Genomic DNA, 23,803 nt, shown 5'->3' with positions numbered 1-23,803 from the left:
GTTATCTTCGAAGCGTTGGCCCTGTTACAATCCGGACTCCAATTTCGTGTGGTGTCCGTTTGCTTCGGCCCAACCGACCATTCATATTTTCCCAATGTGGGTGAAAAAGCGGTACAGCACGCTGCTTACCTTCTTTAGCCTATAGTCCCGGAGAAGGCATTGGTCAGCTCCACTCTTTGGCACGCGCGCGCTTGAAGACAATCAGCGGGTGTAGTGTCATCCGATATGATTCCTACGTGCAGTTCGGTCTCGTGCCTGTTTGCAGAGGTATTTAACCAGGCCCGCGGGGATGTGTGCGCCTCGATATGGGAAACAGCCCGCTCCAGTGCTAGTGGTGTCACCTGCCATGACACAGGGAGCTGTTACTCGCATTGACGGTTCACATACCGGTTGACCGTACACTGCTTGCAGGTGCCGCGTTGGACGTTGAGAGAGGCCGGTGACCGCTAATTCAGTATCCTCGTCCCTCAGGTTATGTCGGAGTGGTGCAACCAAAACCGCCGGTTGCCGTCAGGGCCAGCAAGCGTGATCACTTGTCGCTGCCGATGGCTGCACTGGGCAGTTTTCCTTTGCACGTGGTGCTTGCAGCGAAAATACTCTTCTTATGCTGGGCGACAGTCTTCGATGGGATAGAGCTTGACCGCTCTGCGGTGTAGCCGATTTGCTGCTCACCTCGCTTCCAAAGCTTGATTCGCTTTCTGGTCCCACCACGGCCTTCAATGGGTGCTGCCCCACGAGCAGGTGTGTACTTCGTACTGGCGCATGATGTGCCTCAGTTCATAGAGATATGCCTCATACGTCGGTGCCTGCTCACGCACCCCGCTCTGCACAAACTGCACTGCCACAGCTTCTTAGGACCTTCTCAGGAACCCTCATAGGACCTGGGCAGGCCCTCCACGTTGACGCCAGGTGGAAGAACGACAGGAGGAGGCGGTTGTGATCGCTTCGCGGACTGAACCGTTCGTCCTCATCTCTGTGCACCTGCGTAATGCGGTCAGCCAATCTCGTGGACAGTAGTGCACAGTCTACGGTGATGCGGACCCAGAGCTCGCCATTGGCATCCATTTGGAGTTGCTGGCGCCACGATTTGTGACACCCTTTGTGCGCTGACTACTGCTTGATTAGCGCAGAGCGAGAGACTGGCAGTTCAGCACGTTCGACGTGAGGCTGCGGCAATGGCCAAGTGGTCTAAAGCAGCGACCAGCGGAGGTGATGTGCTCGCGCAGGCGCTGGTTCGGATTCCGCTGTTAGGATAGGAGGTTTCCGCTCATTAATTTAAACAGCTCACAGCGCTACCTACCCACCAAAACGGACCCAACTCCATGCGAAGCACTCCGGTTTTTATTTTTTAATTCTATCGAATTACTATCACGGTATATTTTCGTATCACGCCAGTGCCAAACCATCCCTGAATTTTGGGCACGCATGTGCGCTGGTTAACTCCAAGCTTTCTTGCTACTGGTGTAAAGATGCCTTTCCCAGCGGTACCTATGCGTCAACAGGGTGAGTTGTTGGGCTAGTTGGTGTTCGGATTTTACAGGCATATTCTTAGCGCAAAGGACGGGACGAGATACAGACAAGACGAGCACGGGCGCTACTGACAACTGCTTTATTGAAGAAAGATCGAGGCATATAAATGCATATCTGGCCTGCGCCAGCGCTACCTAACAAGGAACTTGGAATCACAGCAGATGACGCGATAGGAAATTGATCTCAGCATTATACGTAGTAGCAGGAGGGAAATTTTCCAAGCTTGCAGCGCGCGTAGCCATCAACAATATCAAAAAGTGCAGTCTCCATACTTGAAACAGTGAGCAGACTTCAAAGATGTTCCTGATCATGAAGAGAGGCAGCAACGCAGCAGCTCATTGTGCAAGTGGAAACCGCGGCTTTTTCGACAAAGCTGCTGCGTTCTCAGTGTGGGAAAGTTTTCCGAGTTCTTGTAGCGGTGACGCCTATATATCCGCCTTGATCACGCTGCGCGATTTTAATTTACTCGCATCGTAACTGAGTTAATAAATTAATATTGTTTTTTCTGCGTTTTTTTCTCACGGCTTTTAAACGACCGTGTTCCCCAAGGCAGAGCGAAGTTGTCCTGGCAGACCTTCGACATGAGCAGCAGAAGCATTGCAATAACCGCAAAGGCTAATATTACGGTCGGAGTTAGCATTCCAGGTGCGTTTTCCCAACAGGTTGATAACCAAAATGAGCAGATTATGTCGAACATTCCAAGTTGTGGAATCCAAGAGTGCCCCCTTGTCCCCCGAGCCAGCGGCGAGCGCGTAGGAGGCACGAGACGGCGCGCGCCTGCCACAGGGAGTGGGAAGAGACGGCCCTCCTGCATATTACCCTGCTCCAAACAATGGGGTGAGGTCACGACAGTTGGCTGGCCACTTAAGGAAGGGTACATTGCAAGCGCACTTCGGCAATATTCGAGCGGTTAAGGGCCGTCTTACGACCATTTTTTTGCGCGTTCCGCACGGCATGTCGACGACGGACCGCATAGTCCGGACAACATATAGGCGTCCGGCCCGTCTGGCGACCGGAGGGAGAGTTGGTCAACTTCAACTTGTGTGCGGATGCGCGCGTCCGGCCGGCGATGGGATTGCGGCTATTGGCTGTGTCTTACGTGACGTCTCAGGCCCCCTCCACTAGTACACTAGGTATCTTAGATTTGGCTGCACTAGCTGCACGAGTTCAGAGAGTTCAGCACTGTCGCATACGCTTTGCCAGTGCAGCGCGCGCCCTCTGCACTTGCCTCTTCTTTTTGTACAAGTGCAGGCCTAGTTCTCGACGAGTTCACGACTGCTCTGCACTCACTTCGGAGCAAGTGCCAGCCAGTTCACGATGGCCGGTGTATTTCCCAGCGCGCAGCAGACGGCGGTTGAAATAGCTGTCGGCGACAGTATCAAGACAGTGACGGCTGTTCGCAGCAGCGATGGCTCCTACATTCCTGATGGGAATGGATACCTGTACGAGGGAGCAGGTGAGTGTTGTTCGATGGCTTACTGAAAAAACGTGGTAAGCACGTTTCACGTGGTGCGCGGTTTCGTTTGTCTGCTATGGCTTCAAGCAGTGAGCAGTAAACTCTAAATTCAGGATTCTCTTTTACGTGTGCACGAATTGCGCGTACCTGCGCTCGTACTGACCGTCTGTTTTGGTACTCGCAAGCAAAGTCGCACCACGCAAACGCCACAGACTGGTGCTGTCAAGGGAAATGCACCCTGTGCGATTTCTCGGTCACTTCGCTAAGTTTGCGCGTTTACATCTCGTTCTCATTGTTTTTTTTTCTTTTTCAGACGGCGAACGCTACAAGCTTGTTTTTCAAGCTGAGAATACAGCTGCCAGCCAGCCATGTGCTTCGGACGGAATCGCTATAGACGCCTCTGCCTCTGCCTCAGCAGAGGCAGTTGCACCTATACCTGCTTCTGCGGAAGCAGATTTCGAAGAACTTTGGACCGCCGCAAAAACGCGTTTTTTAATAGATAAATATGTTGACCATGAGGACCTGGTTGGTCAGAGAGGGGGATTCAGGTATGTATCCATCCCCGATTCTATGCAGCATGCTTGGAAACGCAAAAAAAATATGTATTTGACAAAAGTGCGAGAATTTGTTCCGAGCGGTTACTGTATTTGAATGTATTGGCACTAATTGTAATACAAACCAAAGTGCATTTCATATTTCATCCCAGCATGCTTTTGGAAATGTGACCCCTGTTTTTGCAGTTGAGATTAATAGTTGCTGCAGTACGTGTTTCAGTTCTGGCTTGATTTCTTTAGGACAAAAAAATGTTTTGGACAAGGTTGGAGAAGCTCCTCAACGATGAGTTTGGAGGCACCCTTTCGGCTATCCAGGTCGAAAATACTGGAGCCTCTGCTGGAAACTCGGAGTAAGTATACTAATTGCATTAAATGCGTTTGTCGTTGTAGGCAGGCTTACAACTGGAATGGCAGACTAAATTTGGTACATGAGGAGGAACACACATGACAAGGCTAAGTACTGACTACAAGCTGAAATAACATTTACATTGTAAGCAATGCTTATTATTTTCCTAAGCAGTTAGAGCAAAAGAAGCATGTCATATGTGTCCATTCTTGTGTAGCTGGTTTCCTAGTGAAGTACTTGGTGCATACCACAGAAAGTGATGTAATCTTTGTATTCATGTGCGCAAAGTGTGGCCGCAGAGTACATGGACTCCTTCAGGGAAATGGAGGAGGTGCCGGCCAGCATGCCCCGCAGGAAGAGGCAGAGGACATCTTCCAACAGTTTCCTTGCGGAAACGCTGCTGAAATTGGATGCAGCTAGAGCCAAGCGCCACGAGGAGCGCATGGCCAAGTTTGACATGCTCATTGATGTCATGCGACTGGACAAGCAATAAACCCTTGCACTTTGATGTTTCGTGACCTGTGTGCTATATATCCCAAGTGAAAAGGAAACGTTCAAATTATGTTTCCACATTTATTCGCTTCAACTTGAACAGCACTACAGTTCATGCAAGCACTACACAGACAGCATGGCAGTAGCATGGCACAATCTTCATGAAAACGAGGCTGCCTTAGCATTGCTGCTTTGCAATGTATTCCCCCAGAGCCTCACTGTAGCCTAACAAATTAGGGTCAACATGTCCTGTTGGCTCTCGGTGTCCTGCATCGTCGAAAAGCGGCAAAGTCTCCCACTCTTCTAAAAAATCCCTTTCTTCATTACAGAAAATTGTGTAAAACGCAAGCAGCCATTACAAGGAAGCAGCTCTGTACTACAGTTTTGGCGTCGACGAAGTACAACCTCCGGAAGCGCTGCTTCAACAGTCCAAAAGTGTTTTCAATGGTCACCCTTTGTTGGCTATGCCTTCCATTGAAGTTTCTTTTCCACGAAGGAAAACTGTTCTGGTTGTCTCTGAAGGGTGTCATGAGCCACGGCATTAGCGGGTAAGCGCAGTCCCCAAGAACATTGCGGATGCGTTCTGAAAGAAGGAGCTTTCTCTCAGCACACGCGCATCGTGTGTTGATCCCGGAAAACCGACGAATACGTGCGTGAATCTGTTTTTATCGTCGCAGATCCCCTGCAGTATGATGGACGGAAACTTCTTCCGGTTGTAGTAAGAATGTGCAGATTGATCCGGCCTAAGGATCTCCACATGACATCCATCGATGCACCCTATAGTGTTACGGGGCCCCCTGCCACCGCTCTTCGCGAGGAATCCAGCTTTCACGCGGACAATCTCCGCGCTGCCAGGCTAGCAGATTACTTCGTCCCTGATGACGTGCAAAAACTTGACGACTCGGTTGACACAGACATGCACCGACGACTCCGTCACGTCAAATTTATCGACAATAGAGTACAATGATCTCTGGGAGCCTATGTAGACTAAAGCTATCAGGGATGTTTTTTTCAGCCGAAATCTGCCGTCTTCCTTGTACAGCATCGGGGAAGAAGGCGGATGCCATGAAGCGAGCGCTCAGCTCACCGAAAGTCCTTCTAGACAGCCAGAAGAGTCTCTTGAACTCCGTTTCGAAGTACGTGCCCACTACAGTTTCACAGCAGCCAGGGATACGATTGCGATCGTTTCTGACGACACCACATGCAACTAAAACGCACATCTCGTCGAATTCTTCGTCGCTGTCAGACTCTAACAGCTCCATAGCCGCTTGCAAGCAGGCAGTCATCTCGATCACGTTTATAGACACACGCACGAAAAGTCCGATGCACCACGCAAGCAAAAGAAAATTAGCAGCACGAATCAATGAAGCACCCGGCACAAAGAATCCGCCTAGGGCCTAGGGAGCCGGCGAAGCGACGGTGGCGACGCACTGCAAACGACAAGGCCTGCACATTTTGTGAACTTGCCTATTCGTTTTGACAGCGACAGATCGGCGCTAGTGTTGTGAACTGCTCGAACCGGTCTTGCGCGCTCGTTGCACGGTGGCGGAACTATTGCGTAACTAGTGCAGCCAGTGCAGCCAAATCGAAGAGACCTACAGTACCTCCACCTCGCTACTGCCGAGGCAATATGGCCGTCGGTCGATTGAAGCGGGGAGCGAGGCATAGGCGGTGGCAGCTATGCCGGTGAGCCGGCCAAACGGGACTGCGAGACACTCTTACGGGCAGCTTTCAGTGAGATCGCAAAATTGGACTGAGAAACGTCCTGCCCGGCAGCCGCCAGTGAGGCGTCCAAACGGCACTGCGAGACGCCCCTCCGGGCAGCCGCGATTGAGAGGGCCAAATCGGACCACGAAACGCCCTGCCGGGCAGCCGCCAGTGAGCCGGCCAAACGGAACTGCGAAACGCCCTGCTGGGCAGCTGCCAGTGAGCCGGCCAAACGGGACTGCGAAACTCCCTGCCGGGCCGCCGCCAGTGAGAGGGCCAAATGGGCCTGCAAGCTTTTTGAAGATGTCAGGACGGCGCGAAAACAACAGGGACCAACAAGGTGTGCCTCTTTGGTCCGTGTTGTTTTCGCGCCGTCCTGACATCTTGAAAAAGCTATGCACCAACTACCCCAAACCAAAGTAGTTCTTGGGCCTGCAAGACGCCCCTCCGGGCAGCCGTCATTGAGAGGGCCAAATCGAACCACGAAACGCCCTGCCGGGCATCCGCCAATGAGACGGCGAAATCGGACTGCGAAACGTCCTTAGGGCAGCCGTCAGTGATAGGGCCAAATCGGACTGCGAAACAACCTGCCGGACAGCCGCCAGTGGGGCGTCAAAACGGGTCTGCGATACGCCCCTCCGGGCAGCCTCCAGTGAGATGGGCAAATCGGACTGCGAAACGTCCCATAGGGCAGCCGTCAGTGAGACGGCCAAATCGGGTTGCCACACGCCCTAGCGTGCAGCCTTCAGTGAGGCGTCCAAACGGGACTGTGAGACACCCCTCTGGGCAGCCGCCATTAAGACGGCCAAATCGGATTTTCACACCCCCCACCGGGCAGCCGCCAGTGAGACGGGCAAACGGGCCTGCGAGACGCCCTCCTGGGCAGCCGCCATAGAGACGGCCGAATCGGATTGCCACACGCCCTACCGGACAGCCGCCAGTGAGATGTCCAAACGGGACTGCGAGACGCCGTTCTGGGCAGCCGCCATTGAGACGGCCAAATCGGATTGCCGCATGCTCTAGCGTGCAGCCGCCAGTGAGACGGGCAAGCGGGACTCAACGGGCTCAAGCGGCGATGAGCTCGGGACAACAGCAGAGAGCTGCTGCTGAGGTCGAAGGACGAAAACAGAGAAAAGTCCATAGGCCTGTCGAATGGCTCTTGGGACGTTCAACCCCTATAAACCTACTAAACCAGCAAAAAGGCGCATAAGTCCGGCGCGTAACATAAGTTTAAATATTCAGCCCCAGCTGTAAAGCAGGCTCTAGTGAAATAACTTCACATCAGAGAAGTCCGTTATTCGCATTTTAATGAGTAAGCAACGCAGCGACAAAAGCAGCGGCTGCCAACCGCGGCTGTATACTGTTACGGTCGGATGAAATATGAAGCCAGCCGACCCCCCAGTCCCCCAATCTAGCATCAAATATGTAAGTATAGCAGTACCAGATGACCTGCAGTAACGCATTATTTTGCAGCGATCAAAATAATGCTTTACTGGAGGTCATCTGGCGCGACACATCGTTGGAACAAACTTGCAGTTAATGCGTATATGATTAGTTAATTTCTATCTAAAACTGCAAACAAAACAGACTGTGTGGTACCGAGCTAGAACTGGTATAGGCCGCTTTTAGGTTTTTATCAGCTGCGAAGATTTCTATGCTGCTCCTGAGCTTTGAGACACCGGTTCCGAAAGCAAATAAACTTCGTCTTCACACGCACCTAACAGACCAAATAATGTTATAATAGCTACGGAGAAAACTATTACTTTGTGCTGAGCTGAAAATTCTTGTACAACGAGAAAACGATGCCGCATACGCGGATCGGTAATAATAAACACACAAGTAAGCATTCACGGGTTCCCATGCAGATGAAGGCGCTTAGTGACGCGCAGCTCTGCTTCAGCAAAGCTTTGGCGTGTTCGGTGTATGATAATGACTGGCAGCTGGTTGGGCCATCAGGACCTCTTTTGCGTCTGCCTACGCACAAGGCTGTGATGAGGACTGCTAACGTTTCGTTCAACAAGGAAATGACTGGAACAAGCAGCCATAAAGAAACACCCGCATGGAGAAAAAAAAGACGACACGGAGAACACCAGGGGGATGCTGGAGCGTAAGGAAGCAACTGACATTCCGTTAATAGACGCAGTATAACGGAACCAGACATTTGACGCCCTCTGAAGTGGAAAAGAACATGAGAGGGCATTCGAAGAGCCATTCCGGATACTACGGTGGTCGTAAAAAGTAATTACCTCGTGTTCGGTTGAAAGCGCGCAGAAAAAATGGCCACGCTTAGCTTGGTTAAGCCAAGAATGCGATGCATATCTCGATGGAGTTCCGTGCTGCTCCGTTGACTCGATAGGCTATTGACTCGATCGCCATTGAAACTGCCCGCGTAGCAGCGCTCGATCGCCTTTGAGTCGATAGACTATCGGTTCGAGGGCCCTCGAAATGCCCGTGTGACAGGGGTATAAGACTGTCCCTGCGAAGGAGCGCAGCTCTTTTATACATATGCCGTGACGTCAATCATAGCGCAGCGCCCCTAGCGGGAGGAGCGAGAGTCAGGTGGTGGCTGCGGCCGCGCGCGACCGCGCCAGTTGGGGCCCAGCTTTTCCTCCGTGAAGTCACGCGCCGGCGCAGCGCCCCTAGCGGGAGGAGCGGGAGTCAGGTGGTGGCTGCGGCCGCGCGCGACCGCGCGAGTTGGGGCCCAGCTTTTCCTCTGGCTGTCGTGACGTCACGTCACGTGGTTTGGCGGCTGCCCGGCCGCGCCCAAGGGCTGAACTGAGTGATTGCAATATGCAACGCATAAAAACCCGCAGGTATGCAGAAGCCGGGTTGTCGCCACGTAGAGCGAATGCGTGGTGACAAAATAAGTTAATGTCCGACAAATAGGGCTGTGCAAAAACGCTTCAGTCTTGGCATATATAACTAATCTGTCGGGTTGCCTGTTGACAAACTTTTTAATTTCGGCACCAGACCGATTGTCGCTTAAACAGCACATATTTGTTTTTCACTACACTGTTGCCAGCGGACAGGACGGCACCGCAGGCCTTGCGGCGCGAGTCGGCAGCAAGTCACGAGTGACTTGCTAGGTTCTCTTTACACAAATTATTTGTGCAAGAGCCTTCAATTGAGGAAATTTCGCTTTTGCCCATAAGGCTTCAAAACAAAGCACTCGTAATTCGTGCTGCTTCAGAGAGTCTGTTGCTACAACTGTGCTATGATCAGGTGAAAAGTAATTTTTTTCCTTATGGGTTTGAAAGGGTAGTGTCGATAACAACTAGTGCGTAACCAAAGCTTGCATTGCTATTTTGCTTCCCGCTGAAAAGTTTCTTCGTTACTTAGTTCGAGCTCTGTGTTTCGCGTTGCTCCTGTCTACGGGGTATACAGTTCCACTGGGCGGCTGATCTTTGCTTTTAACACGGCACTCTACGAAATGGGTCTGCGTAGCTAACTTGCTTCAATTTGATTTAAGGCACACGACAGTCGTTTGTGCACGCTTTCTTTACTCCCTGCAGTGTGCAGGTCAGCAGCTCGCGGTTTCTTTTAATAAGTGCTAAACAATCCAATAAAAAAAACTGAAAAGCAGTCTTTATCATAAGTACGTCTTTTTTAGCTGGTTTCCGCCGTTTTAATTATTAATAGCTGTTCCGCTCCTCAGGTGTAAAATACAGCTAGCATTGATATATTTCATTCTCTTGGCACTTGCAGTACGCGCAAATACAAATCTTAGCGTCACCTTAACACAAACAAAAGAAAAGTTGAGTTAGCCGCCCTAAAAAGGAAAAGAAAAACCCAGCCAAAGCTTCCTCATCAGCAGTGAGCTCAAAGTAGAAGCTGTGGCGTTAATCCAGTGGGTCGAAGTGGCAAGATGTTCGCATGCATGACTGCTTGGTGGCTGGGTTGTGCCTGTCGCACTGGCAATCTAGAGAAACCGTCATACGAGATCCATATCTCACGGAGAGTTCTCACTCGCTCGCCGCCAAACAGCGCTGGGATAACTCAGCTGGGCAGAAGTGCTTTTTTACGCACAGTCACATCACACTATTATGCACACTCACGTCAAAGCGGGCGTTGACAACAAACTTCGCCGCGATCTTGCGACGATGTTCAACAAATATTACATAAAATGGAGAGCCCAAAAGCAAAATTACAGCCGCCCCCTAGTGATGTTCTAGCGTGTTCAGTCTGTGCCGAAAAGTGGACCGCCATGACGTAGTGCAAGAGAGGAGTGCTTTCAGTGCCACCACGGAGCAGCAGGCGCGTTGCGTTGTCGCTTAAAAGTCCAGTTGCGACAATGGCTTCACCATTATTTCTCGCGACACTAGCACACAACTGCATCTGATAGAGGTGGAAAATCGCACGGGAAGGGAGGGTGACGGAACGGAGGCCGTACAGAGGCGCTGCTTCGGCTCTCGGTGCCTACTGTGGCAGGGAACGCCGGCCAATCCATCCGCGGCCCTTTAATGGCACAGTTCCATTAACATAATAAATCCACCGCCTTGCTGACTCCGGTTCCTGCGCGGGTTCTCAGAGTAATGAGAAGAGGGACTCGATCAGGGTGCAGCTAGGTGTTTCGCAGAAAACCGCCCCGGAACACCGAGCGGACTGCGGCCGCCTTGGGCGCTTGAACTCGCACTCTACACACAGTTTCGCCTTCGGTCGCTATACGCCGCCTTCCCCGCTGTCGTTTTGCCGTGCAATGCAGGTTACTCCAGTGACCGTAGGAAGCGCTCGCTTCGCAGCGGATACCGACAAGGTTGCGTGCTGACAGCGTCGCCTTCCTTTGCGAAGGATCCAGAGAATTAAGACAGATGGCTACGATCTCGGAGCGTTTCGAGAGGCAGTTGAAGCTAACCAGTATTTAGTTTGTTTATTTCACCTGCCTTCAGCCTACGCCGATAATAGAAAGTTCTCTCCTCGGTAAAGCCGCTTGTGGAAGAGTGTGAAAGTAAGTTCGCTTGACCGAGAGGCATACGCTCGGCTATATTTGGACTTTGTAATATATTTGTGTTGTGTTGGCTTTAATGGCGCATAAGCAGCTAAGGCTATCATGCGCCAAGCTCAAGGTATAAAGAATTGTTTTCTGGTGATTTCTACAAAGATATAAAATTTGGCGGTGTGGAAAGCTGAAAAAGTTATTTCCTTCTACCTAGTATTGAGAGCAAAACATTATTGATAAGCAGCTAATATTAAATGTTTCAAAGGAGGTCGGGCAACCTCACAGCCGTTCTTGGCCGTGCAAGGACTGGAGGCCCCCAACAAATCAATACAAAACCTCAGCCCTTTTCTTGGGAATGAGAGAGTGGCTAAGGTGCATCGGCGAAGCACTGGATCATGTTTTACATCTTTTTAAGAACACCGACTTCTGTTAAAAATCTAAAAACGCAAGACATGTCGACAATTGCATTTTCACTTAAGATCAGTGCTGGGTGAAAAGGGATACATTGGTTATAGAATGGAGAAAAGCACGCTTTCCTTTGCTTTTCCAGTCGCGAGCATGAAAATAAACTGTGGTTAACTTTAAGTTCATCTCCACAGGTACCAACTGGCTTGTCGTTTTTCGTAAGCATAAAGTTTGTGTAATGTGTGTGTGGCCTATACGAAGACGGCGCATAAGGGCTTCCTTGGAACGTTTTTGGTGCACATATGACTTCCATTGGCCTAAAACTGGTTTTATTAGGTGTAGTTTGTTATTTATTTCGTTGTTCCTAGCGGACTGCCATTATTTCCTTGCATTTAAATGTATAAATTTTATGTAACCTTTATAGGGGATATTTACATTTTTAATTTGCTTGCCACAAGCTTGAGCAGCGCACAAATCTGCTCTTTCGTTGCCTTTTATGCCAACGTCACTAGGTACCCAGCGAAGTCTAACGTTTTGTCCTTTTGCTATGGCTGTTGTAATGTTTTGTATAAGGTCGCCACGCAGCGGAGTTATTGCATTTCCGGAATGTATGACTGTGTGCACATTTAGCGAGTCTGAGTAAATAATGGCTACACAGATGGCGTAGCGTTCGGCAGTGAAGATGGATGCACACTGTGGAAGTCTTACTATTTTATTCCAATTCTCTTCTACCACTGCGCTTCCAACATACGACTCTGTTTGTGACACATCTGTATAAAATCCTGTGAAACTACTGTATTTTTCCTCGAGTGTAAGAAATTCTTGCATTATAGCTTCTTCCGGAATTTGTTTTTTTTTTTGTTTTTTTTTGCGAAACTGTGAGAGTGAAATCACAGCTTTCAGGGAAATTGTACCATGGTGGCAGTGGACCCCGGCTTCGAGCAATGCTTGACAACCTGTCTAATACGCCAAGGTTCTGGCACATCTCTTCTAATCGCAAGAGCAGTGGCCTGGTAGCTTGCGGTTTATTGTTAAATAGTATTCTAGATCGGCACTTTGGTAGCAATGGGAAACAAATATGTTTGTATAGTGAACGGATTTTTAAAATGTACGAGCATGTGAGCGTGGCTCTTCTCGATGGCTCATTAGTTTCTACATACAGGCTATTTATGGGTGACGTTCTGTATGCACCAGTGGAAAGAGGCAAGCCGAAATTATGTACTGGATCCAGTTGCTTAAGGTACGATGGTGTCGCTGATCCATAAACTATGCAACCATAATCTAAGGTAGAGCGTACTACCGAGCGATAAATTTGTAACAGACATGTCCTACCGGAGCCCCAGCGTTTCTACCGAGCGATAAATTTGTAACAGACATGTCCTACCGGAGCCCCAGCGTTTCCGTGAGAGTATTTCTAGTATAGTCAAGGATTTAGAAGCGTTCCTTTTGAGGGTGTTAATATGTGGCAGGAATGTGAGTTTTTTATCAAAAGTTATTCCCCAAAACTTGTGCTTTTACTGGTATCGTGACTTCATTTAGATAAAGGGTGGGATCAGTGTGCAGTCCTCTTTTCAGCGAGACCAGAACAGCTATTGACTTCTGCGTGGAAAACTTGAAACCATTTTTATCTGCCCATGTCGTCAGTTCGTTTACTGTCAGTTGTATTTGTCTCTCGCAGGGTGAATACATGAGAGAGTGAATACGTGATGGACTCTGGGAATAATTTAACTATAAAATTCATTTTCATAATAAAGAAGGTCGTGCTTAATATACACCCCTGAGGTACTCCATTTTCCTGAATGAATGTTCTTGAGACCGTTGAGCCTAGGCGTACTTGGAAAGAACGGTTTGAAAGGAAGTCACTGAGGCAGTTTATCATTCTACCGCGGATACCTAGGTCGCCCAGGTCGCGGACGATCCCAAACCTCCAAGTTTTGTCATATGCTTTCTCCATGTCGAAGAACACGGCGAGACAGTCCTGTTTGTGTATAAATTCTTCTCTAATGGTGTTTTCGAGACGAACAAGATGGTCTGTTGTTGAGCATGCTGTTTTAAAACAACATTGATGGAGGTTGGAAGTTCGCAGGATTCAAGGACAAATGTTAGTTTTATATTTAGGACACTTTAGTAAGGTGCTATTGTTCTATAGCTATCAGGGGAAGTTGTTCGTTTCCCAGGTTTCGGTAATGCCACTATGACGGCTCTTTTGCACTCCTGAGGTATTTTTCCTTCCATGAATATTTTGTTAAAGAAAGTCAGGAGTGCCTCTACAGCAGGCTGGGAAAAATGGGCAAACATATGGTACTTTAATTGGTCGGATCCTGGAGCAGTGTTTTTGCCGGCAAACAGTACTCTTGATTTCTTGGAGGGTAATTAAATTGTATTCTTGGTTTGCACCTCCACTTGTTGGAAGTCTTTGTTTTTCAGCTATATTTTTGTATTTCTGAAATTACTGCGTATAGTGAGACGAACTGGAAACTGCAGCGAAGCGTTCCCCCAAAATATCTGCCTGTTCTTCTATGCCTGTTCGTGTGCCAGGTGTTGTCAAGAAAGGAATTGTGAAAGGTGAAAGGGTGTTGTTTAATTTTTGAACCTGTTCCCACTTTTTTATGCCGTTGGACTGTTTATAGAAGTAACATAACTTTAGCCATGAGGTTTTCTCTGCACTGCGACGGACGTACCTAGCTTTGGCTCTTGCTTTTTTGAAATGTACGAGGTTCTCTTGTGTTGGGTACCTACGAAATTTACCCCAAGCTCGGTTTTGTAGTTTTTCGGCTTCCTTGCAGTCCACCACACTTTGTGGTTTTGTCACACCACTCCTGAATACTGAGGAATAGCTGAATGTGCCCAGTTAATATGCAATTCATGAACTTTTCCTTTATTTTATCAATGCTCAGATTTTCTAAAACAAATTTTTCCAATGTGGCTTCTTCCCTAAAAAGCTCCCAGTCTGCCAAATGAAGTTTCCAACAACGCGGCCTTGTTGGGGTGATTTCCGGTGGGGATAATAAACTGATTAAAGCAGGGAGATAACCGCTCTCATATGGGTTGTGAATGACATCCCATTTAAAATCGTTAAAAACACAAGGAGAGCAAAAAGATAAATCTAGGCAGCCTATTTTCCCACTGCTTGTACAACAGTGTGTTTTCCCGAGTTCAGAAGGCATACATTGTTGCAGAGAGTAAAATATTCCAGAATTCTGCCTCTGACGTCCGTATGTTCACTTCCCTAAAACGAGGAGTGAGCATTAAAATCGCCAACTAAAAGATACGGCTCCGGATGTTGTATTAAAATCGTGAAGTGTGACGGTTAGGTGAGGTTCAATGTATATGGAGCATATTGTTATGGTTTTAAAATTGAGGACGGTCAAAGTAACTGCCTCATATGAGGATTTTAGGTCAATTTTCTGTGTAGCAACACCACCCTGGACCACAATAGCATCGCCTCCAGAGAGCCTGCTTGAGTTCTGTCGGTCAGAGCGAAAGACTTGATACTTTTCAAGAATGTTTTTTTTTTCTGTGGCCCTAGGTTAGTCTCCTGGAGACACATTGCTACTAGGGAGAATGAATGTAGAATATCCGTTACGTCTGCGTAGTTGTGTAGAAGTCCACGACAGTTCCAGTGAACTAGAAATGCCATGATTATAGACTAGATAGGGATAAGGCTTAAAACCTAGGTTGGTGGGTCTTTTGGACCAGTTATTGGACTTTTATCTGTTTTTTTGCTCGACAGAGCTTTGCTGCCGCTGCAGCGGAGGCGAGGGAGGAGTTGTGTCCATCGTATCCTCCGATACGCTGGACGAAAGTGCTGAACGCACGGTTGCCTTCGTTTTGGGCCTCTGCGTATGGGGAGGGGCCTTGGGGCCGGCTGACCTGGAGATCCGCGCGGTCTGTTTTGTGGATGGTGGCGCAGAACTCGCTGCGGCCACCAGGGGCACGGCTGGCCTTGCTGCAGGCTCATTGTGTGTGATCTGTGCAGGTGCCGAAGACCTCTGTGATGCTGTGCCCTGCTGCACCACGGCGCAGTAGCTTCGATTTTGCAATGAAAGTCTTTTGCGTGCTTCTCTGATTGATATATTTTCTTTGACCTTAAGTGTAATAATTTTTTTTTCCAGGCTGGGCAAGACCATGAGTAAGCCGGATGACTGCCCTCACAGTTTATGCAAAGGTGGGGTTCAACATCACAGCTTTCAGCGGGGTGGTCGTGGGTAGCACATTTTGAGCAGGTCTGTTTGCCCCGACAGCTATGCGAACCGTGGCCGTACCTCTGGCATTTGAAGCATCGACGTGGATTTGGTATGTATGGTCTGAGTTTGAGCTTTGTGTAGCCTACTTCGACAGAATCGGGTAGTATGCTAGAGGCAAATGTGAGAACAATGCGCCTTGTTGGTGTTTCGATGTTTTCGCGCCTTGTTTTGATTCTGTAGACTTTTGTTGTGTTTTGTTCGTTAAGTCCATCAAGGAGTTCTTCTGTTAGGAATTTCAAGTCATCATCTGAAATTACTCCGCGAACAGTGTTCAATTATCGATGCTGGCTGACGTCACTGGTAAGTCACCAAAGCCTGTTACTCCTGACAACTTCTCATACTGGTGGTTATAAAGGACTTCCAACAGGAGATCACCACTTGCAAGTTTCTTGATTTTGTAGCCTTGTCCAATGGTTTCAGTTAGGGTTCTTGTAACGGTAAACGGTGACACTAGTCGTGCAGTTATGTCCGCGTGCTCACTGTGGACCACGTCGAACCTCGGAAAGCTGTTTGCGTTCTTTCTGAAAAAAATTTGAAGTGATTTCGGTGCGCCCTCGTTTCAGAGGCCACAAAATACTTATCTATTCAACAGCGGTGGCAGCCACCCACCATGGAGCCCAACAAAGGGACGGGACAGGAACTTGTAACCAAGTCCTGCCCTCGCCAGCTGTACTCCGCGACTATAACCAAATATGGGGCAACTGAGGGTAGCTACTCCACACAGGGAGTAGCTACCCTCCTAGTCGCCCATGAAGGAAGGAAAAAAGCGGGAAACGAGGAGGAGACAGGACAGTAGTCAGAAAGAAGATAGGAAAGAAATAGATTTAGAGGAGGACGAGAAAAGGCGACTGCCGATATTTCCCCTTCGGGTCAGGCCGAAGGTGCCGTCTACAGGAAGCTGGGGTCAAAGTGGTGTGTTGCCTCCGCCGAGGGGGTGCAAACGCTCGGCATCGACTCAACCACCAGGATCCCCTTTTCTCCGGACACGGCGATGCCACGCACGGCGAGGCGCGGATGCTCGGGTCCGTGGTGACGAACTGTTCACCATCATCTCCTTGCGGGGATGTCCCTGCGGATGCTCGGGAACCCGTGGTGTCGCCACTCACCAACGCCTGCAAGCTACAGACGCCCCCCTGCGGGGATTTATAATATATTTGTGGTTGCATTTCAGCTCAGACTTGACAACGTGTTTGGGGAGCAACGGTAGCTGAAGCGTATGTCGCTTTGCAATCATCAGCCGTCCACTGGGGGACGAACGCCTCCAACCAACCCTCTCCTGTACCAGCTGCACGCGTCCACCTGATCCTCACTACGCTTGGAATCCTAAAGGACCACTAGTTATCTTGCCTTCGCATTAGATGTGCTGATCCATTTTGCTCTGTAATTTTGTAGCTCGATGTGCGGTCTTCTGCTTAATTTCAAATCTTTTCGCTTGACTCCAAGTTTCCGCCCCATTGGTGGGTACTGCCAATAAGCAACTGTTCTTATTAAGGGCTGCTCGGAATTCGTGACTTAAGAGTACCTGGCAATTGCAATCCACCCCATTGTTATTTTTCTAGTTCTTTCCCTCTCGCGGTCCGGGCTAGCTGTTACTACCGGCCCTAAGTATAGATGCACTGCCTTGCAACTTCCAATAATGCTTTGCTGCCTGTCTAATCTATTGTCCCTTTCCGAGCTATAGAATATTAAATTAAATTGTCGTAAGACAGAGGATGCAAAGATGATTTAGCCTTTCTACGTCTGGTATTATGCAAAACATGATCGACGACCTAGAAAGGCAGTCTAAGAATTAATAAGGAGAGATCTAAAGTAAAGGAGCTATTTTATTATCATTTTTTGTTCTCACATGATGGGTGGAGTGAATCCGTTCGGCCGCCAAAGCATTTTGCGTGATTCCGCACTATTGTCCCATTTGATATCATCGCCTTACGATATGTCCACCGCAGTTTCATTTCGCACTGTCCTCGCCGCTGGACAAGTCATTATTACGAAGGTTCGACACAGCAAGAAAGGAAAAGACGCGAGGGGATGGGCAACGGGCAAAAAACAGAAGAGCGTACCGCTTAAATAAATTCTCACTAGAGAGGATTCACTTGTGCGTAGGATCGATTTTGCATTTCAGTGCGAAAGCCCTAATTCATGAGGTCTAACCGTCTCACCGCGCTTGTGTGAAGCTTGACCTTGAGAGTGACGTTCGCCAAACCATAAATAAATAAACAAATAAAATTAATATTGCCGTAACTGGGAATTCGAAAACGCAGCGGCACGAAACAGACCAGCTTCGCTGGCCACTGCACGAGAGCACAATGCTACCGCCGCAGCCGACCACGCCCCGTGTTGCACCGCCGTCGTCTTCATCCGCTACATTAAGGATGAAGCGGCTGCGCTAATACTGCTATCGAAATAATATCGTCGCTAGACGTTCCGACGACCCAGCAAAGCAAAACCAGGAGCCTATCGGGCTAAATACATGCTTTCGCACGTCCACCGGGTTTAACTGCGTTAAAACGCTACCTTTTTTTGCTTCCTGCATGCTATTAACCAAAGTTTGTGCAGCTATTTGATTGTGCTTTTGTATTTGTATTGTATTGTATTTTTGTGTCTAGGTTGAATATTTGCTTAGTATGCAACCGTGCAGCCCCCACCCCATCCTTCTTCTATCGAATGCCGAAGACAGTTTTTAGGGAATGCGAGTAAAAAAAAAAATCAAGAAAGCGGCGAAATACTATGCATATGCGTGCTGTTGTCGGTGTCCTCGGGGCTATAGCGTCCTTGTAACTTTTCCTCGCACACTGACACTTTTAAAACGTCCTTTGCCGATTTTTAAGCACCCTCGTCCATCTCAAACAATAAACGTAGAGTATTTCGCCGGCATAATCTGCGACAGAACTTATCGGGCGAACCCCTTTTTATTCGCACTGCGTCTCAACGACCCATTACCTTCTTTTTTTTTTTCGGAACTGTTTCAAGCTCGGTCCTTTTTTGAGCGTTTTGTTTAGCTTGTCAGAGCGAGGCGCGCCAGCGTGAAGGAACAGGAGCGGAAAAGTGTCGCCGCAGCTGCACTGCGGGCGGCGGTGGAAACACAGGCGCAAGAAAGCAAAAATTCAGTTTCCGCCACCAAACAAACCAAAATACAAGGCATGCAGGGACTTCCTATGCAGACCTTGCACGAAGAGCTATAGAAGAATAACGAAAAACTCCCCATGCATTTTCACAACCGAGGTATTTCCGCGAACGTTGAGCGCACTCATTTTACGACGAACCGGAAAGATAAGAAAGCACGAAAACTGAAAGTGTGCTAGAAACACTCCGAACTGCTCATTATAGACGGCCCCATAATACAGCCTTCCTGTTTAACGCTCTTTTTATGTTATGATGATGGGAGGTTATTACCCGCCAGCTATTTTACAGCTTTCTTTTTTTCATTATTTTAGATCTCTTGTTTTCTTCGAAGTTTCTTGAGTAGACTTGGTGCGCCAAACACGACGGTCAAGTCTAAAATCTCTTAGCGATGAAGCCTCTCCGTTGGTTTTTAATATTTTCAAGCAGCGCTTCTCACGAAACCTGGCTGCACAAGCTGAAGTTGCAGTTTTTACCTAACTCCATCTTTCGTAACAGCTACGCCGAACTTTAGGTTTAACGTCGTTGCTGACTTGCGCTCATTAAATGCCACCAAGCCTTATACGTCAAGATAATCGATGTAAGCGCCACGAAGGCGCCATAAACGGTTTCCTTAGCACAACCCGTACACTTGAAGTTGGGCAAAAACGGCACTGAAATCCGCCTAAGCTTCAATATGTAGTAAGCCAAAAAGTACTGTAGCATTCGGTATTAAGTTCGCGGGTTATGGCATGTTTAAATGTTGAAATTTTTTGGTTTTCGGACTATCTATAGGCGTGGAAAATACACCTTTTCTTTTTTTAAGAACCACTCAACAAGCTCGAAATTTCCAATGGCATTCTTTGTGATACATTAAAGCTGCGAACTGGGCGAGTTGGTATTGATTCATCTTTTTTTTCTGTTTCAACTTATTTTTTATTCATATTTTCATCTCTGTTGTCTAACGTTATCATCCTGGGAAAACATAATGACAGCCTAACGCGGGGAATTTTGGAGGCTTTTCACATCCGCTTTGAATCAGATAGTCGCATTGGTGATCCTTCCGACACACTAACCGATAAACAGATGATGTTCTTATCCGGCCAAGATGTGTAGCTTTGCGCTCGTGCCGATTGTCACCATTGTATGCATGATGATTAGCTTTAGTGTTGTTTTCTTTTGTTTTTCCCTCTCTTTTGTGTTTGTTGTACTTAGTATTTAAGATGCTTTGACGTGAATTAAAAATCTAGTTGCGAGTCAGCGCTTATGGTGTCCTTTATTCGTTGTGTGCCGTCGTTTTACTACGCTGTTCAAATATGATTCTTTGTGATAATTGTGCTGTGCTTCTGCTGTCATCACGCGGCTGACGGGTCCTGTGCAGGCACTAATTGGTATGTCTATTTTAAATGTGGTCAACCTGCGCAAAGAGTACAAGTAGGAGGCGGAATCCTGGAAAGAGATTCCTTTTGAAGTTACTGTCAATGGCTTCGATAAAGCCAGAGATGTGGGCCCGGTGCAAAAAGTAACAGTGGAGAAACCAAGACAAGTCTTCTGTCGACTTAACGAAAACGATGTGCTCCGATAGCCCGGATAGTCAGCGCGTGCGCAGGGCGTATACTATACGCAGAGTTTGGTCTCTTTTTGGAAATTGCGCCGCTTGGTAGGGGGGAGGGTTTTCGACGAGAAATATCGCTTCTAAAGCGAAGGCTTTACTGGCCTAGCGGCGCCGATTTCACGGTGGTCTGCACGTTGACCTTCATTGGACCGGAGCGGCGCCACCACCGCTGGCTTCGCGCATGCGCTCTCCGCAGCTGCGTCGTCGCCTGACTACGCGAGTTGCCGCGCAGCTGGCTAAGAGGAGCGCCGCGCGGGCCTAGTCAGTGCGAACTTGTCCTTGCACGAGATCGAGGCCGGGCCGTCATCTCTGAGCGTTGCGCGGGAGCGGGAGGCTTTGAGCCCTCGTCGGAAAGCGGCGTCTCGCGGATATCGCCCGGCGAGCTGATTCACTAAACAGGGTCCGAATGCCAAGCGCGCGAAGCAAGAGCGAGCAGCGACGCCATGGGGGCGAACACCTAGGAGCCTGCGTTCAGTGCACGCGCGCAGCACTATCGGAACCAGGCAGAGCCTGATCATCCAGCCGACAGAGCTCGCCGTGCACAAGCCACGGAGAAGAAGAATGAAACTCGAGAAGAGGTGCCGAAACGCCGGAAGAGCGAGAAGAGCGGCTTGCCAAGCGTCGACGTAAAGACGCCGAGAGGCGGCAAAAACTACTTCACCGACCATCGGGCGTCTTCGCAGCAAAAAAGGAACAACTATAGAGAGTGATACCACAGCTCAACGCCTGTGTCTAACTCTCTATCAATAATCCTCCTGCAACTGTGATTAGCCAAGCTTAACCACGGCGTATATCAGCTTTCGCTTGTATATCCAGGCTTAGCCACAGTTACGCCACAGCCATTTTTTCACCGAATACTGGACCCTTGACAAGTTGGCAGTTTTTTAACACCTCAAAGTTTTTTTGCGTTTACTACGGCCCCCAAACGAAATACCCGTGAAGAAAGTTTGTGCAGCTGTTTTGAAGCATGGTTCCGAAAAACAGCATTCTGACATGACTGGACTAATATTTGTTCGTCAGGGCGTCTCGAGACTGCTATGGCGTTCGAGCACTCACCTTCTTTGCAGTCGTGCTTATTGGAGTGGAGAACGAAGCCGTTCTGGCAGGCGCACACGTAGCTGCCCACCGTGTTCTTGCATATGTGCTGGCATCCGCCGTTGTTGTGCGCGCACTCGTCCTTGTCTGCGAACGCGGAAGTGGCGGCAGAGGTGTTGACGCCTTGAGAGCGCATAGGGGACACTGACTACTCAAGTAATGAAGCTGTCCCCATTGCACTATTTCCTCGCCCTGTTTTACATTGCATGCAAAACAACACTGTAAGCAAAGGCAAAGCTGTTCGTATCAGGGCACTTTCATATTCACTGCTCAATTGGGCTGGCGGAACTCTGAATCCGATCTCCGCCAGGTCATAACAACAAGTTCTTCACGCTATACATGCCGCCATAGCCCAGGATGTTTCGTTATGAACTATGACTGCACGGAACCCAGAGCATCAACTGTTTTTTACTGTTTGTTTGATAACTGCAAGGTGCGAGCAATGGTAGGGGCAGACAGTTGACCTAACGTAAAACCCGGAAAGATGGCCCACTCTCTGAAGATAGCCCACCAATTGTTTTGGGCGTATTTCTATGTTTGTAAAAATGGCGGAGGATATGCCACCCAAAATAACGAGCTATTTCCGACGCGAAAAATGGCTTCTCGACGTCTGATGCGCTGTAGTGCGATTAATATGGGGCCCCAATATCACCCGCACAGCTCCAACACTATTAACCTTTCTCGTGTAGTGCCAGATGTATATGATGATAGTGGCGTCAGGTATCACTGCCGCCTGCTTTCCTTCCAACCGCGTGCGACAAGCGCACGGCACAGAGAAAATCCCAGGACAAGGACTGCTTCTTATTTCCGCCTGGGTATAGCTCTTTTGGACATGCATTGTCAACAGGTCCCCCATTTAGCCTTGCGACTAGCGTGCATGATGAGTGCACAAAGGCCATGTCCGACAGCTAGACTGAGCTTCCGTTCGACGAGTGCGGATATTTTTAGCCTAAGCTTCGGAAGCTTACGCGTCTGTGCCGCGTAATATTTTAATTACCTTCTTAATTCGCGTAGCCCAACTCCTGGTTCAGATGACCGGTAGATGGCCGGCAAGAAAAAAAAAAGCTAACTCTCGGGAGTTTCCGAATCACTACAGGCACCGGGTTGTTCTGGGCTGAGGCTGTCTCGTAGCTGCGTCAATCGGAACACTTAGTAAGGCGCCCAGAGTCGTACGCAGTGGCTAGTTTAATTCGCGCGGCCAATCCACGCAACCTCGATACGCACAGCCTCTAGTTACAGCAAGAACAAGGAACGGCAGTGGGGGGTGGGGATAACTTGCCCGTGAGGAAGATCGCCGCGAAGCCGCTCTTCTGGACCGAGTTGTCGGAGCTGAACTCGATGCGCAGACTGTTCCCTTCGGAGGTTATGATTGGCGGCAGATAGGAGCCGCAGAAGAGGCCGTGCTTGCGGATCGTGTTGTCGCCCATCTTGCTGTGAATTTCAACCTTGTCATACTCGCAGTCTTGCTGCAAGGTGATGGGAATATTCAATGAGAAATTGACTATCTAAGGACCTTCTACGCCTCAATCACTTGGTTTTGAAAATTCGTGGGGCGGCCTCCGCAGTATGCTTATGAGGCAATGCGATAGCATTATAGTTATCGCCCTGTGATTAAATCTCCGCCTGCGTCGGTTCTGTTGCATTAGAGTGACATACACCAGCCACTATTCGAACTCTGAGCTGGAGACGCAGGTCTGAAATGTGGCATGTTTACACTTGATATGCGTGTATCAAACTTTATTTTCATTTATTTGACACCCTTTATTCAAATTGTGCACGTAATTCATCTACAACCACTTCTTCGGTGCAGTCTTCTTCGAAGTCTTCATGCATGTCACACAACCATCCACGGGTGGCGTCTACGGTGCTACAGCCTCTTGTTGCAGCACCATTGGCATGACATTGTGGTCGCTGAAGTGGCAGATGGCATAATTCACTTCCAAGGTGCTGTTCTTGTTGTGGAATGCTAAATCCAAGCAGGTGCAACGACTCGCCGCTACGTACCATGGTGTTGCAATCTCGAGTACTACTTGTAGGGTTCGGCGCGCTACGGGGGTATGACGGTGCGAACCCCATCGGGCGTGAAACGCCGAAGACAAGGCCTTCAACAGACACAGAGTGGTATCCCTGAGCAATGGCGGCAGTTGGAAGATTCAAGCGGACACGGCTTTCAGCGGACAGAAAACGGCATCTCCGAGTAAAGGCAGCAGCTAGCGGCTTCAGTCGGCACCTGGTCCGAGGTCGCCCCCATTCCTGCCCGAAAAGAGGACCCTGAGCGCAACTCCGAGTGAGTTCCCTGGTTCCTTCGTTTTCTTAGCGGT

At 49.0% G+C, this 23,803-nt stretch overlaps 1 protein-coding gene across 3 annotated transcripts in view; it reads right to left on the bottom strand.

The window, feature by feature from the left end:
• The window catches only part of LOC144116373 (protein tolkin-like), a 1,150,388-nt gene that overhangs the window by 31,231 nt on the left and 1,095,354 nt on the right, over positions 1–23,803 (bottom strand). For all 3 annotated transcript variants that reach the window (XM_077651146.1, XM_077651147.1, XM_077651145.1), the window contains 2 exons: positions 22,762–22,948; positions 21,444–21,569 (listed from right to left, as the gene is read on the bottom strand). In XM_077651146.1, coding sequence (XP_077507272.1) covers positions 21,444–21,569; positions 22,762–22,948 — 313 coding nt within the window. The remainder of the gene's footprint in view (positions 1–21,443; positions 21,570–22,761; positions 22,949–23,803) is intronic.

Source organism: Amblyomma americanum, chromosome 1, assembly GCF_052857255.1.
Source record: "Amblyomma americanum isolate KBUSLIRL-KWMA chromosome 1, ASM5285725v1, whole genome shotgun sequence".
NCBI lineage: Eukaryota > Metazoa > Arthropoda > Arachnida > Ixodida > Ixodidae > Amblyomma > Amblyomma americanum.
Note: the sequence above shows the minus strand (reverse complement) of the source record. Positions and strands in the feature narration are given on the sequence as shown.